This window comes from Osmia bicornis, chromosome 8 (assembly GCF_907164935.1).
Source record: "Osmia bicornis bicornis chromosome 8, iOsmBic2.1, whole genome shotgun sequence".
NCBI lineage: Eukaryota > Metazoa > Arthropoda > Insecta > Hymenoptera > Megachilidae > Osmia > Osmia bicornis.
In genome coordinates, this window is record NC_060223.1 from 10,006,458 (window position 1) to 10,022,246 (window position 15,789).

The window sequence follows — 15,789 nt, forward strand, 5'->3', positions numbered from 1 at the left end:
ACTAGTTCACCGTACAGGATCCGATACTTTATGGGATGGAAATAAATCCGAAGAATGAATATTGATCGCGCGAATCAATTTACAGATGGGGATGAAATTTCTCCTTCTATTATCTCGCCATTGCGTTGCGCCAGCAGCTGGAAGATCAAAGTGTAAGGTTCAATGAGAGATGTAATAAATTTTCTCTTATTAAGAGCTGAATGGATGCTGTCATTAGGGATCGATGAGGATATTTGAATTGATGTTGATAGAAGAACTCGAGGAACAGCGTTGTAATTGATCGAATGATGATCATACCGTACGACGTCTCCTTAAGAGTACAGAATGATGATGATGCGTCTAATGGACACTTTGCGGGATAATTTTCATCAAGGAAGGAAAACAAGGATGGAAAAGGGAAAGGGGAACAGGGCCGGGTCGTTTGGATCTGGTCGGCTGAGTGTTGCACTCGGGCTGACTCGGCGTGGCTTGCAGGAAAAAGCGTTCGCCGTGGTACGAATACCGGTTATTTAACGCCGTTGCCCTTATGCCGTTTATTGGCTGGCTGTCTCGTTGCACGAGTTTTAACTGTAACCCCACCTTTACGTTGGATGTAACAGTACCGTATTCCAGTCTTACTATGCAGCTCGGGGCTCATTCATTATTCATACGCCGCTGATAGCCGCTCGGTTATAACGTGATCGTATGCAGTTCGACTGCTTGGAAATTCGAAGGTTGATCCCCGTGGCCAGGTTAACGGGTTACCAGACTTAAAGATAATCCTGCGATCTCTACCCCTTCGATGACTTCTTAAAGTCTTAAAGCAATAAACAGCGCCCATTCGAGGGCCCGCAATCCCAGAAAAATGATAACGCGCCTGCTCTAAAGCCTGTTATGCAGATCGAAGATCCGTTATTATCGATCACTTCGACGATCCGTGATGGGTGCCCGTCGTTCCACGCGCGCAAATTATGCGACAGGAAGAGCGCATTTGCCTTGGCGAGTCTTGCAGCGTTTGTTTACACGCCATGGCGCCGCAAGGTAGTTCGCAAAGGCGCGATGATTGATTCTAATGCAAATTGACTGAATTTGTTTGCGAGGTTCGCATCGTTTTTCAATCAGCTCGAACTCTTGTTCGCAACGTTGGTAATTAGACGAGGTGTAATGGTTCGATGCTCGCGCCTGGGAATAACGTACGACTTCCGCATGGAAATGAGAATGATCTTGAAGGCTATCGTCGCGTACTTTTATATAAACAGAGTATCATTTTCACTTATCTCTAATTGAAAAGAATAAATTGAACTACTTCGATTAGACTCCGGGTCTTTAAAAATAATTAAGCAACGAGGCATTTAGGGGCCAAAAATGGCAGCGTTCAATTTAACTTGACAATTTCATTACGGCAAGCCAGTTTCGACTTTCAGGATGCGTTTTATTTTCACCCTTACCTTTCGATTTTCTTTTTTTCTTTCTCTTTTGTATCTTTCGAATTCCTCGAGATGTCAGTCGACCTGAAAGAAACGATTTTCATTTCCCAATGGCCTTGATAGACCATGGCACAAGTGATCGGACGGCATTCCAACAATCGCGAGAACGTCGCGCTTCAGGCGCGCAACCGCGATTAAGTATAATAACGTAGCCGAGAGCGGGAAGGTTTCTTCGGGCCTTCGATTGTTCTTTTACGTTCGAAATCAATGAAGCTGTAAGTTGAAACACCGGTGCAACTTCATCGTAGAAATACGGGACCGTCGAGTTTAGGCTTCCCTCCAGGAAGCTTAGGGGAAGAAGGCACCCCTTCGACTCTCCCTTCGTTTCTCCTCGGATTCTCTCGAGACGAAATACATTTTGACCATGGCTCAACGATAATAACTGTAAACGGATGATCTGGCATAACTTGCACATCGGTTTTTTATCGTACACATGTGTTACACTCAAGGCCGTCTAGCAGTTGTTACTTTTCACATGACGCAACGTGGCTGCATGTCCGTTTTATCGTGGCAAGATGCTCGTGCATAGGCGCCCATTAAGGCCCACTCTTTACGCAATGCACACGATGCCAATAGCCAGCGAACGTGCATTCCTCTCTTTTACTTATCGCGTCCGCGTATGTGTACACACGTGTACGATGGAATGCGAATATCATTGTGCCAGAAGTCCGCCACCGATCCCTTCTCATAAATTCTACGGGCACGTTATGCGGTTGCGTTCACCTGATCCAACGGCAAGGAATTTTCATGAAATCTAGAAAGAGAAATCTGATGATCGACGATAACGCCTCGACTGATGCCCTTTTTTCTCCCCCCTTCCTTTTACTTATGCAATTATACGAATTACTTTTGATTATTTGTAGGTTCGCTTGGAGAGTATAGGAGCAGAGGATATCGTGGATGGGAATCCGAGATTGATACTCGGTTTGATATGGACGATCATTCTGAGGTTCCAAATTCAAGAGATCGAGATCGACGTGGACGAAGAGAATGACAGCAGCGAGAAGAAATCAGCCAAAGATGCTCTGTTACTCTGGTGTCAGAGGAAGACCAATGGGTATCCTAGCGTTAACATCCAAGATTTCACCGGTAATTGCGACACGTTTGTTGTAAGGTTTAATTAGAAGTAATTTGAAGTCTATACGCGTGATGGTTCGTTGCAGGATCCTGGAGGAGCGGTCTTGGCTTCAATGCCCTTATTCATGCCCACAGACCAGACTTGGTCAATTGGTCGGAACTGCAACAGAATAAAAACATTGACAATCTTAATTATGCCTTTGACGTGGCTAATTCCGAACTTGGGATACCGCGATTGTTGGACGCGGAAGACGTGGATACAGCTCGGCCAGACGAGAAATCCATCATCACCTACGTCGCTTCTTATTACCACACCTTTGCCAGGATGAAAAACGAGATCAAGAGTGGCAAGCGTATCGCCAACGTACGTGAATCATTCAAGGAAGCTTAATTTTAAATTACTCATTTGTCTGTGTTTAATGTTTCCAGATTGTCGGACAAATGATGGACGCTGACAAGATGAAGATCCATTACGAAAAGCTTACAACGGATTTGTTGGAATGGATCAAGATGAAAATAGAGGTTCTGGAGAACAGGAATTTTCCCAACTCTCTGGAGGGCATTCAACGAGAATTGTTAGCTTTCAAACAATACAGAACGGTGGAGAAGCCGCCAAAGTACAAAGAGCGTTCCGAAATAGAAGCTTTGTACTTTCACATAAACACCCAATTGAAATCTTTAAATCAGCCGGCGTTTACGCCTCAGGAGGGCCAATTGGTGCACGATATCGAAAGAAATTGGGTGGAACTGGAACGAGCCGAGCATCGCAGGGAAGTCGCTCTGAGAACTGAATTACTCCGGCAAGAAAGGCTAGAACAATTGAACTACAAATTCGAAAGAAAGAGCGTTCTGAGGGAAGGCTACTTGAAAGAAATGATCCAGGTGTTAACAGATCCAAGATACGGTAGCAATTTGGCTCAGGTGGATGCAACGGTGAAGAAACACGAAGCCATCAGCGCTGATATTTTAGCGCGAGAAGAACGTTTCCACGATCTGACAAACATGTCGGAGGAGCTTGTCAGAGAGAACTATCACGGCCTGGAAAGGGTACGAGTCAGGGAACAGGAAGTGTTGCAGAGGTGGAAAGAGCTTCTTGCCCTGCTGGACCATCACAAGTCCAACTTGGTTGCTCTTAGTTTCCTCATGAGTCTAATGCGAGAGATCGACACGACTTTGGCCTCGATTCAAGAGTTGCAGCTGAATTTCCAGAGCACCGACGTTGGTCCGCATTTGTTGGGAGTCGAGGATTTGTTGCAGAAGCACAGCTTGCAGGAGCTGCAGGTAACCGCTCTCGGGGAGACACAGAGGAGACTCGGTAGACAAGCTGCTCAGCACTTGGCTCAGCCTCAGAGCAAAGAAGTGCCTCTTCTGCAACAGAAATTGGAAATGTTGAACCGCGCGTACGACGATTTGGTGGAATACAGTAAGGAACGTAAAGCTCGTCTCGAGGATGCCAGGAACTTCTTTCATTTTCTGCAAGATCACGAGGACGAGGAGTCCTGGCTGATCGAGAAACAACGGATCTGCAAAGCTGGGATATCCGCGAAGGATTTACGAGCAGTCATCTCGTTGCAGCAGAAGCACAAGGCTCTGCAAGACGAGATGAAGGTACGAAGGCCAAAGTCCGAACAGCTTTGCGATGCCGGACGGAAATTGATCGCCGACAATCATCCGTCCTCCTTGGAGATACAGAATCGCATTGATTCGTTGCAAGAACACTGGAAGGTGTTGGAAGAGTTGGCGGCCCTCAGGAAGAAGCAATTAGATGATGCGGCAGAAGCTTTTCAATTCTATGCGGACGCTAACGAAGCGGACTCGTGGATGAACGAGAAGATGGCACTTGTAGCTTCCGAAGACTACGGCGTAGACGAACCTAGCGCACAAGCACTTTTGCAGAGGCATAAAGATCTCGAAGGAGAGCTGAATGCCTACAAAGGTGACGTGCAATCGTTGAACATGCAAGCGGAGAAGCTTATCAAGTCCGGGATTTCAACTCTTGAGTTGTCTGCTGATCCAGAACCGGTTGCCGAGTTGGAACAAGAAGAATGGAGTAAGTCTTTATATCGTATTACAAAGATAAGTAACATTCCTTTCTTGAATAAAGTTTAACGATCATTTTACTTCTGTTAGGTAAAGAGATAAGATTGGTTCCACAGGACGAATGGGTGGACGAAGTCGTGGAAAGATTGGAACCCAAAATGGTCCTCGAGGACCGACTGGTACCCCAAGTGAAAAGTTTATATCCGTTTAACGGTCAGGGTATGCACATGGTTAAAGGTGAGATAATGTTCTTGTTGAACAAGACAAATCCAGACTGGTGGAGCGTTAGAAAGGTGGATGGTGCCGATGGTTTTGTCCCGGCGAATTATGTACGTGAAATTGAGCCTAAAGTGATACAGGTTCAAGTCAGGAGACCAGAAAAGGTGAGAGTAACGCAAAGAGTGAAGAAGACGAAGATGGTGAAGCAGTTAGTTCCTGTTAGAAGAGTGAAGTCTATCAAGTCAACGGTGAAACCGATCAAGAGGAAAACTGCCTCCGACGGGGACAGTGTGGAGAAACGACAGAAAAAGATTAACGATACTTACAGCGAGCTTCAGGAATTGGCATTGAAGCGACACGCGTTGTTGGAAGATGCCATCCGACTTTATGGCTTCTATCGCGAATGCGACGACTTCGAGAAATGGATCAAGGACAAGGAAAAGATGTTGAGAGCCGACGAGGTAACGTTGAAGCGAGACAACGTCGAGACCGCGAAGAGGAAGTACGAGAAATTCCTCACGGATCTATCAGCCTCGGGAAAACGGGTCGAAGCTATCGATGCTGCAGTCGATGAATTCGTCAGACAAGGTCACAGTCAGCTGGACAAAGTGAAGGCTAGACAAAGGCACATCCATCAACTTTGGGACCATTTAAATTGGTTGAAAGCGCAGAAAGAAAAGAGCCTGGAAGGAGCTTCGAGCGTGGAACTATTCAATAGGACTTGCGACGAAGCTCATGATTGGATGTTAGAAAAAATCACCCAATTAGACACCGCAGAATTAGGACCTGATTTGAAAACGGTTCAAGCTTTGCAGCGACGACATCAACACTTGGAGAGGGAGTTGGCACCGGTCGAAGAAAAAGTACATACGAATCTCTACTGTAAAAATAAAAATTTTGAAGTTCTTCCTGTTTCTTATATCTAACGATTTTTTATTTTAGGTACGTAAAGTGAATCTATTAGCCAACAGTGTGAAGAGTTCCTACCCTCACGAACTAAATAACGTAAACGCAAGACAAAACGAAATTAAAGAGCTTTGGAATCAAGTCCAAACGAAGGCTAAAGAGCGCAGGTCCAGATTGGAAGACGCGGTAGGCCAACAAATCTTCATGAACAGCTCGAAGAACTTGATCAATTGGGCTGCCGATGTGCAAGAAACAATGAAGGTTGAAGAACCTGTTAGGGATGTTGCAACCGCAGAGCAACTCAGAAAACAGCACATGGAACTCGGAGAAGATGTACGAACGCGAGAAGACGAGTAAGTATCGTGTTTCATGTGACTCCATACCATTGAATTATTCATTCGCACGTTTAACTCTTCAGGTTTCGTGAAGTCGAAGAGCTTGGAAATCAATTATTACACCGTAATTCAGCTTTGGTAGATGTCAGCGAGCGTTTGGATAAGTTGCGCGGTTTGTACCAAGCTGTGACATCAGACTGGAACGCGAAAGAAGCTTGGCTTCAACAGTGTCTAGAGTTACAACAATTTAATCGCGAGGCTGATCAAATCGAAGCCACGACTAGTTCCCACGAGGCGTTCCTAGACTTCACCGATCTAGGAGAATCTCTGGACGACGTTGAAGCTTTGCTGAAACAGCACGAGAAGTTTGAGAATACACTTCACGCGCAGGACGATCGGTTGAAAGCGTTCAGCGACACTGCTGATAAACTGATCGCTCAGAATCATTACGACAAGGACTAGTAAGTATTCTGGATAAGGAAGAATTTCGGTAAGTAAGAATATTAATCGAAACAAATGTCAACAGCATTAACGAAAGAAGGAATCAAGTTCTGGCAAGACGAATGGCGGTCAAAGACGCTGCCCAGCGACGACGAGCTGCTCTGAAAGCATCGGAACACTATCAACAATTTTCAGCCGAGGTGGATGATCTTCGCGATTGGTTGGGCGACAAAATGAAAACCGCGTCCGATGAGAGTTATCGCGATTTAAACAATCTCGAGCGAAAGCTTCAGAAGCACGAAGCGTTTGAAAGAGAACTGAGAGCCAATGAGGGACAATTGAGAGCAGTGAACAAGGCTGGCAAAGCTTTAATATCCGAAGAGAATTATAGATCAGACGACGTGGGGAAAACACTGAAGGAATTGAACGATCAGTGGGATAGATTGGTGGCTTTGTCTCTGGAGAAAGGTCGAAGATTGAGACAAGCTGCCTCCCAACATGGTTACAATCGTACCATGGAGGATGCCAGGTTAAAATTGGAAGAAATTGAAAACTGTTTGCAGAGCAAGCAAGTCGGAATAGATCTTCGAAGTTGCAAAGAGTTGTTGAAGAAACATCAAACGTTGGAAAGCGACATGTGTCAGTGGGAACAGAAAGTGGACGATCTTGTTGCCATGGGTGAGGAAATGGCTCACGAAGGACATTTTGATGCTGCTAATATATTGAAAGCTAGCCAAGCGACTCAAAGAAAGTACGTATTATTTATACGTATCTTACTAAAAACTTGTTCATTTTTAATATCTCTGTTTTATCGTTGCATAGATTCCGTAGCTTAAAGGAACCAGCTAAGAGAAGACGAGAAGCTTTAGAAGAAAGCTTACGTTTCCACAAATTCGGTTTTGAGTTGGACGCTGAGTTACAGTGGATAAAAGATCATCTTCCTCAAGCGTCTTCGACGAACCTTGGGCAAAATTTGCACCAAGCTCAGACCTTGCATAAGAAGCACAAGAAACTCGAGGCTGAGATTGCGGGACATCAACCCATGATAGATAAAACTTTAGCTTCTGGACAGACTTTGATCGATCAGGCTCATCCAGAAAAGAAGAAGGTAATGGATGTAGAAATATTAAAATGTAACTTGAAGATATTTGCAGGGAAAATTCAGATATACATATTCTTACGCAAAATGGTGAAATTTAAAATAAAAGTTTGTAATTTTTGTACAGTTGGGACTGTTACAAGAGTATTGGGTCTGTAGAGGTAAGGTCGGCACAGAGTCGGCAGTGCATGAATAGCGTTGTTTTGTTGAAAAAGTAATAATATAATTGTTAAATAATCGTCAAAATTGAATAATATAACATGATAAAGTACCCTCAGTGTCATAAAACATATACAATTTTTTAAACAGCAAACTAAACTTTTCAAAGTTTAACACGTGCATGTGCTTGACTTGTATAAATTATTCCAGATGAATTATTTGAAGAATTATTTTATTTTCGATGTGCCGCATTGATGTAGATCATTTTATATTTGTATATATGTTAACAGGATTTTATTTTATTCATTTTAGCAATGGAGACAACTTGTTTGTAAAATTTTCTTTGTCGAAACTAATGATACATTTTTTTCCTCGCATTTGCTTTTTTCTGACGTAATTACACATTTATATAGATACGAGAACTGTGTGATGTACTTGACGAAGCGTGGAGGGACCTGCAAGAAAAAGCCGCAGAGCGAAGCAAGACTTTAGATTTATCTCTGAAAGCGCAAGAATTCTTCTTCGAGGCAGGAGAAGTTGAAAGCTGGTTGAACGAAAAGAACGACGTTCTTAGTTCCACTGATTATGGCAGAGATCGCGATGCTGCAACGAAATTGTTAACAAAGCACAAGGTAGAATTACCTTCGCATCGTCATTAATGTATTAGGAATAATGTTAAGTAAATTATTGGAAATTAATTAATGTCACAGGCGGTCGAACTAGAGTTGGATACTTATAACGGTATTATAACGGAGATGGGACATACAGCATCTACAATGATTAATGCTAAACACCCTGATAGCAAAGCAATAGCGAACAAGCAACAAGCAATTGCTCAGCAAATGCGTGCTTTGCAAAGATTAGCCACAGTAAGGCAGCAACGTTTGATGGAGAGTATGTATCGCCATGAATACTTCTTAGAAAGTAGAGAATTAGAGCAATGGATCAAGGAACAGGAACAGGCAGCTGCCTCCGAAGACTATGGTCAAGATTACGAACACTTACTGATATTGCAAGCTAAATTCAATGATTTTAAGCATAGAATAGAGGCTGGCTCAGAACGATTCAACCAATGCGAAGAGTTGGCTAGAAAACTGATCGCTAATGAGAGCCCTTATATTCAAGATATCGAGAAACGACAGGAACAATTAGGGTATGATTATATCGTTACATTAAACATACATCTAGAATTTATTTGGTTCAGGGCACTTTGAAACTTTTATTTCACTAAATGCATGTTCAGTTTTATGAATTTAGTTAATGATGTTGCCATTACTTTTAATAATGTTAATGTAGTCTTTAATCTGATGATACATAAATAATAGAGGTGTTTGAAAAAATATTGTAATTACTTTATAAAAGAATAGAATGGTATCAGGTGTGATTATAGCGGTGTTGGGTCACTAACAGTATTTTTGTATATATATTTAACGCAGACCAGAGGATGATGACCCTGTAAGTCAGGTGCAGAGACAGCATGCCGCAATGGAGTAAGTGTATATTGTAGAATTTTATAATGCTGTATTATATGAATGCAAATATGAACTGTTCTGGCTATTGTATATAAATGTAACGTAAAGACTATCCTATAAGTAGTCTTTATAAATATTTTTCACTACTTTATCAGAGAATCCTGGCAACATCTTCTTGGCCTCATTCGAAATCGCGAGCAGAGGTTGCAAGCTGCGGGAGAAATCCACAGATTCCATCGAGACGTTGCGGAGGCTTTATCTCGTATACAAGAAAAAGAAGCAGCCTTACCGGAAGATCTGGGACGCGATTTGAATTCCGTCCTGGCGTTAATTAGACGTCACGAAGGTTTCGAAAACGATCTAGTCGCGTTGGAAGCGCAGCTTCAAGTTCTCGTTGAAGATGCGTCCAGATTGCAAGCACACTATCCGGGTAATAACGCGGTGCATATCGATCAACAGCAACAAATCGTAGTCGCTCACTGGGAAGAACTGAAGGAAAGATCAGCGCATAGACGGGATCAGTTGCAAGCAAGCTGCGATCTGCAACGATTTTTGACTCAAGTCAGAGACCTGATGAATTGGGCGGCTGGTCTTCGTGCCACGATGTCAACGGAGGATAAAGTGAGGGATGCTGCGAGCGCGCAAATTTTGAAGGCAGAGCACGAAGCTCTGAAAGGAGAGATCGAAGCAAGAGAGGACAGCTTCAGTTCAGTTCTTGATTTAGGTGAAGCCATGGTTCAAACTGGTCATTACGCTGCCGTAGAAGTAGAAGAGAAGTGCAATCAGTTGCTCGATGAAAGGCAAAAGTTGCACACTGCCTGGCAGCAGAAGAAGATTCATCTGGATCAACTGATAGACTTGCACTTCTTCCTGCGAGATGCCAAGCAATTAGACAATTTGTCGTCCACTCAGGAAGCCGCATTAAGCGGCGACAACTTTGGAGACTCGGTCGAGGAGGTGGATGCCCAAGTGAAGAAACACAACGAGTTTGAAAAATTGCTCGTAACGCAAGAGGAGAAGTTAACAGCCCTGCAAGAACACGGGGATAAGCTTCTTGCGCAGAATCACTTCGACTCACCCACGATTGCAAGAAGACTGAGCGAAGTTGTGCAAAGACGAGCGAGAATTCGCAGCTTGTGCGACGTGCGAAGAAAGAGATTGGAAGCTGGTTTATTGCATGCGCAGTTCGTCAGAGATGTGGCAGAAGCAGAGTCCTGGATCGGTGAGAAACAAAAGAAACTCGAGGCTGAGGCGTCGAAAGGAGAAGTGTCCAGTTTGGAAGACAAGATCAAGAAATTACAGAAACATCAAGCGTTCCAGGCAGAACTGGCTGCGAATCAAAGCAGAATCGAGGAAATCAAAGCCAAAGGAGAGACACTGCTTGCACAGAAACATCCGGCGAGCAATGAAATCCGACAACAGCTGGAACATCTGCATGCATCCTGGAGGAAACTTCTATTGGAATCTGGCAACCGTGGTAGAGGTTTGGAAGAAGCACAGGATATTCTAGAATTCAACAATCAAGTAGAAAAAATCGAGGCGTGGATACGGGACAAAGAAATGATGGTCCAAGCAGGGGACACTGGAAAAGACTACGAGCACTGTTTGAGTCTCCAAAGAAAACTCGACGATGTAGATAGCGACATGAGAGTCGATGACTCTAGGATAAAGACGATCAACGCATTGGCAGATAAATTAATTAAACAAGGCAGGGACAACGAAGCTAAGGCTATCCAACAACGTCGTGATAATTTCAACAATAAATGGAAAGGTCTCCAAGGAGCATTGAGCGCCTATAGAGAAACATTAGCTGGAGCATTGGAGATTCACCTGTTCAACAGGGACATAGACGATACCAGTCAGAGAGTTATCGAAAAATCAGTCGCCATGAACACCACGGACGTAGGTAAGGACTTGCCTGCTGTTGAACATCTACAGAGGAAACAAGAGGCGATGGAGAGAGACATGACGGCCATAGAAGGAAAGCTAAAGGAGCACAAAGCAGAGGCTCGAGAATTGTCGCAGAAGTACCCAGACAAGGCACCGCAAATCAACGGAATATTGTCAGAATTGCAATCGAATTGGGACGATCTTCAGCGTCTCACTCAGCACCGTCGCGAAGCTTTGAATCAAGCTTACACCTTGCACAAATTCCAAGCTGACCTGCACGAGCTGGAACTTTGGGTGGCGGATACGATTAAACGCATGGACGAGTCTGAACCACCGACGACCATATCCGAGGCCGAAGCCCTGCTGGAGCTTCATCAAGAGAGGAAGGCAGAGATCGATGGCAGACAGGACACGTTTAAAGCCTTGAAAGACCACGGTCAGAAGCTTCTCGCTATCAACGAGGACGTGAAGGATGATTTAGAACACTTGGAGGAGATCAGGCAGGATTTAATCAACGCCTGGGAAACGAGGAGACAAAAATTGACCCAGGCTCATCAGCTGCAGTTATTCAAAGAGCAAGCTGATCAAGCTGACAGTTGGTTGGCGACGAAAGAAGCCTTCCTTAACAACGACGACCTTGGCGAATCTTTGTCCGGCGTCGAAGCACTGCTACGCAAGCACGAGGAGTTTGAAAAAATGTTGGTCTCGCAGTTGGGTCGTATCGAGGAGTTAGAGAAATTCGCGAACGAGATCTTATCAGGAGAACACGCGGACGCGAGTATCATAAGGCAACGATTAGCCTCGGTTTGCGCTAGAAGAGACAGACTGCAGAATAGCGCGAGAGCTAGAAGGAAGAAGCTGCTGGAGAGCCATCATCTTCATCAATTCCTTCGAAACATATACGAGGTAGAAGGCTGGCTGCATCAGAAGCAGCAGGTAGCCAGCGACGAGAACTACAGAGACTCGTCGAATTTGCAGAGCAAGATTCAAAAGCACGCAGCTTTTGAGAGCGAATTAATGGCTAACAAAGGAAGAGTGGCAGCGGTGATCAACGAAGGAGAAGCTCTGATCGAAGAGAACCATTATGCTGCTGACAGTATACAGGAACGTTTGGAGGAACTGGAGGCAGAATGGCGATTGTTACAAGAAACCAGCGAGCTGAAGAAGAACAGACTGAACGACGCCTATCAAGCTCTGCTCTTCGGACGTACTTTGGACGAATTCGAGACCTGGATGGACGAGGTAGAAACACAATTACAGTCGGAGGACCACGGAAAAGACTTGTCCAGTGTGGCCAATTTGTTGAAGAGGCACACGAATTTGGAGAACGATGTCCTGGGTCACAACGAAGCTTGCGAATCTATCAAGGAAACAGCGACCAGTTTCCAGAGGTCCAATCACTTCATGTGCGACGAAATACAGGACAGAGCCATGGTCACCATAAACAGATACCACAGTCTACAGGAACCGATGCAGATACGAAGAGACAATTTAGAGGATGCAAAATTGTTGCAACAGTTTGCGAGAGACGTCGAAGACGAGCTACATTGGCTATCAGAGAAGGAACCTTTAGCTGCCAGTAACGACCTAGGTAGTTCCTTGACCACTGTGCAAAGATTGCAGAAGAAACACCAAGCTCTGGAAGCAGAATTAATCTCGAGGGAGCCTGTGGTGGCTTCTCTGGTCAGTAGAGCCACAATGATGGTTAGAAGCGGGCACTTTGCATCGGAGAAGATCGAGAAATTATCACAGGAATTGCAAGAGAAACTGGCGCATCTCAGGGACGTGGCTAGCGTCCGCAAATTGCGTTTACTCGACGCCGTTGAGTCGCAGATGTTCTACGCCGAGGCTGCCGAGTCGGAACAGTGGATAAAGGAGAAACATCCGCAGTTAACTTCCACGGACTACGGTAAAGACGAAGATTCTGTGCAATCTTTGTTGAAGAAACTGGAGGAAATCGAACGGGATCTTCTCGGTTTCGAGAAGAACATTGAAAACTTGAGGAAACTTTCGCAGGGTTTGACAGAGAGGCATCATTTCGACAGCAAGAATATCACGCAGAAGCAGACGGAGATCGAGCAGAAGTTTAAGGAACTACAGAAACTGAAGGATTATCGATTCCAGCGACTTCGTGAAAGCGAGAAATTCTTTAAATTCATCAGACAAGCGGACGAAGTGATCGAATGGATCGGTGATCAGACGACTGTCGCTGCCTCGGAGGACTATGGTCGCGACGTGGAACACGTAGAGCTTCTCATTCAGATATTCGATAACTTCTTAGCTAGTTTGACGACGAGCGAAGGACGAGTATCCGCTGTATTGGACAATGGACAGAAGTTGATCGAAGAAAACAATCCAGAGAAGGGTAAAATATTAATGAAGATCGAGGAGACGAAGCAGCAGTGGGATGATCTTAAGGAACTTGCTCATGCGCGACAAGACGCATTGGCAGGAGCAAAACAGGTGCACATGTTCGATAGAACCGCGGATGAGACTATTTCATGGATCCAGGAAAAGGAAGCTGCTCTCAGTTCCGATGGTTATGGACACGATTTGGAAACCATTCAGGCTCTGGTGAGGAAGCATCAAGGATTTGAAACTGACTTGGGTGCTGTGAAAGAGCAGGTATGTTTCAAGAATACTTTATAATTATACAGTAGCAATGTAACACAATTTTCTTGTTTTCTTAGGTCGAATCGTTAAAGGAAGAAGCTTCGAGATTGATAGAGTTATTCCCAGATGCTCGTATACACATTGACGTGAAACACCAGGAAGCTGAGGCAGCTTGGAACGAGTTGCTGGAGAAAGCAGCTCAAAGGAGGAGCAAACTGGCGCAGGCAGAACAATTGCAATCGTACTTGGGCGAATACAGAGATTTGATGTCTTGGATAAACGAGATGGTGGCCAAGGTAACCGCTCCGGATTTGGCTCGTGACGTGCCTGGTGCTGAAGCGTTAATATCGAGGCACGGCGAGTACAAAGCGGAGATCGAGACGCGTAACGAGGCGTTCGAGAAGTTTTATAAAACTGGCCAGGAGTTGATAGAACAGGGCCACTTTTTGGGAAAGGAAATCGAGGATAAGATATCCGCGTTACAGCACAGGCAACAGTTTCTGAAGGACACTTGGGAGCAGAGAAGACATATTTATGAACAAAACTTGGATACCCAATTGTTCAAACGAGAAGCCGAGACTTTGGAGAACTGGATCGTCAGCAGAGAGCCCATGTTGCACGATGGAAAATTGGGCGACAGTATTCCTCAGGTAGAGGAACTGATAAGGAAGCACGAAGACTTTGAGAAGACCATCGAAGCACAAGAAGAAAGATTCAACGCTCTTCAACGTATCACCATGTTGGAAGAAGCCTTCCGAAAGCAACAAGAAGCAGAAATGGCAGCGAGACAGGCGGAGAAGGAGAGAGTAGAACGTGCTCGTCTCGAAGAACGTAAACGTAAGGAAGTTCAGAGGATAACCGAAGAGAGGAAACGCGAAGAGGAACGAAGACGATTGATGGATAGTCCTCATCGAAGCATGCACGATGAAGTGAATGGTACGTCGGACGAACACGAATCCATCAATAAATTATCACCCTTGAAGACTTCGAACGTGCCGGAGAACTTAGATTCGACTCCGATTCAAAAATCACACAGCGGCATATCGCACGTGTTTGGTGAAAAATTAAGAAGAACCACTCCTGACATTAAGAGAGCCGAAAGCATGAAAGTGGACACGAAGAAACCGAAGAGGACGCCCAGCTTCACTACCAGAAGAAGAACTCAGAGCTTTAGAAAGCTTCAAAGGATGGAGAATATGGACGCCTTGCCACCAGTCGAGATTCAAGGATTATTGGAAAGAAAGCACGAGCTTCAAAGTGCTGGCAAAAAGGCAGCGGTACGTTCCTGGAAACAATATTACACGGTACTCTGTGGGCAACTTTTGTGTTTCTTCAAAGACATGGAGGACTTTTCATTGAGCAAAGCAGCCACTGCTCCTATTACTATTTTCAACGCCATATGCGAGAAAGCGGACGATTACACGAAGAAGAAGAACGTGTTTAGGCTGAAATGTACAGACGGATCAGAATTTCTATTCCTAGCTCCAAATCAACAAGAGATGGAGGACTGGGTCAACAAGATATCATTCCACGCTAAATTACCACCTAGCCTCCAGCTGTTAAGCTACGACGAATCGCAGAAGGAAGGTCTACAGAGATTACAAAATGTCTCCATAGAACATGGTGACGATAATGTTTCGACCGGCAGTAGCCACACCTCGACCCCTGAAATGGAACGAAAAAATTCAGTAATCAGACGTGACTTATCGAATCAACATTCTCCTAGCAGCGTGCAGATCGAGTTTCTTCAAATGCACAGGCAAAATCAACAGAAACGCGATCCACAGAATAATACAGAGTTCATAGGTTCGCAGAGGAACGAACCGCCTCAAACGCAGACAGAGTTTCTGCAAATGCATAGACAGCAACAATTGTTGGCGCAACAGCAACAATTGATCCAACAAGAACAATTGGCGAGTCAGAGAGATCAGTATCAAGCGAATTCTGGAGACAAACCACCGATACCCCCGAGAGGAGCTCCACCTCCTATTCCAATGAGGTCGCCAAGCTCGGAAGCTCTACCCCAATACAGACGCGATGGTACACGTTAATTTAATATGTATAATTTTAAA

At 44.7% G+C, this 15,789-nt stretch overlaps 1 protein-coding gene across 4 annotated transcripts in view; it reads left to right on the plus strand.

Annotated features, from left to right (window-relative positions):
* Positions 1–15,789, plus strand: part of LOC114879941 (spectrin beta chain, non-erythrocytic 5) — a 36,620-nt gene that overhangs the window by 18,813 nt on the left and 2,018 nt on the right. For 3 of the 4 annotated variants that reach the window (XM_029195378.2, XM_029195375.2, XM_046286902.1), the window contains exons 4-16: positions 2,330–2,555; positions 2,630–2,907; positions 2,973–4,593; positions 4,674–5,665; positions 5,745–6,061; positions 6,127–6,504; positions 6,570–7,235; positions 7,307–7,592; positions 8,156–8,374; positions 8,453–8,895; positions 9,179–9,232; positions 9,370–13,729; positions 13,795–15,757. In XM_029195378.2, the coding sequence (XP_029051211.1) occupies positions 2,330–2,555; positions 2,630–2,907; positions 2,973–4,593; positions 4,674–5,665; positions 5,745–6,061; positions 6,127–6,504; positions 6,570–7,235; positions 7,307–7,592; positions 8,156–8,374; positions 8,453–8,895; positions 9,179–9,232; positions 9,370–13,729; positions 13,795–15,757 (11,803 nt within the window). The remainder of the gene's footprint in view (positions 1–2,329; positions 2,556–2,629; positions 2,908–2,972; positions 4,594–4,673; positions 5,666–5,744; positions 6,062–6,126; positions 6,505–6,569; positions 7,236–7,306; positions 7,593–8,155; positions 8,375–8,452; positions 8,896–9,178; positions 9,233–9,369; positions 13,730–13,794; positions 15,758–15,789) is intronic. The other variant, XM_029195376.2, reaches the window with a different exon arrangement.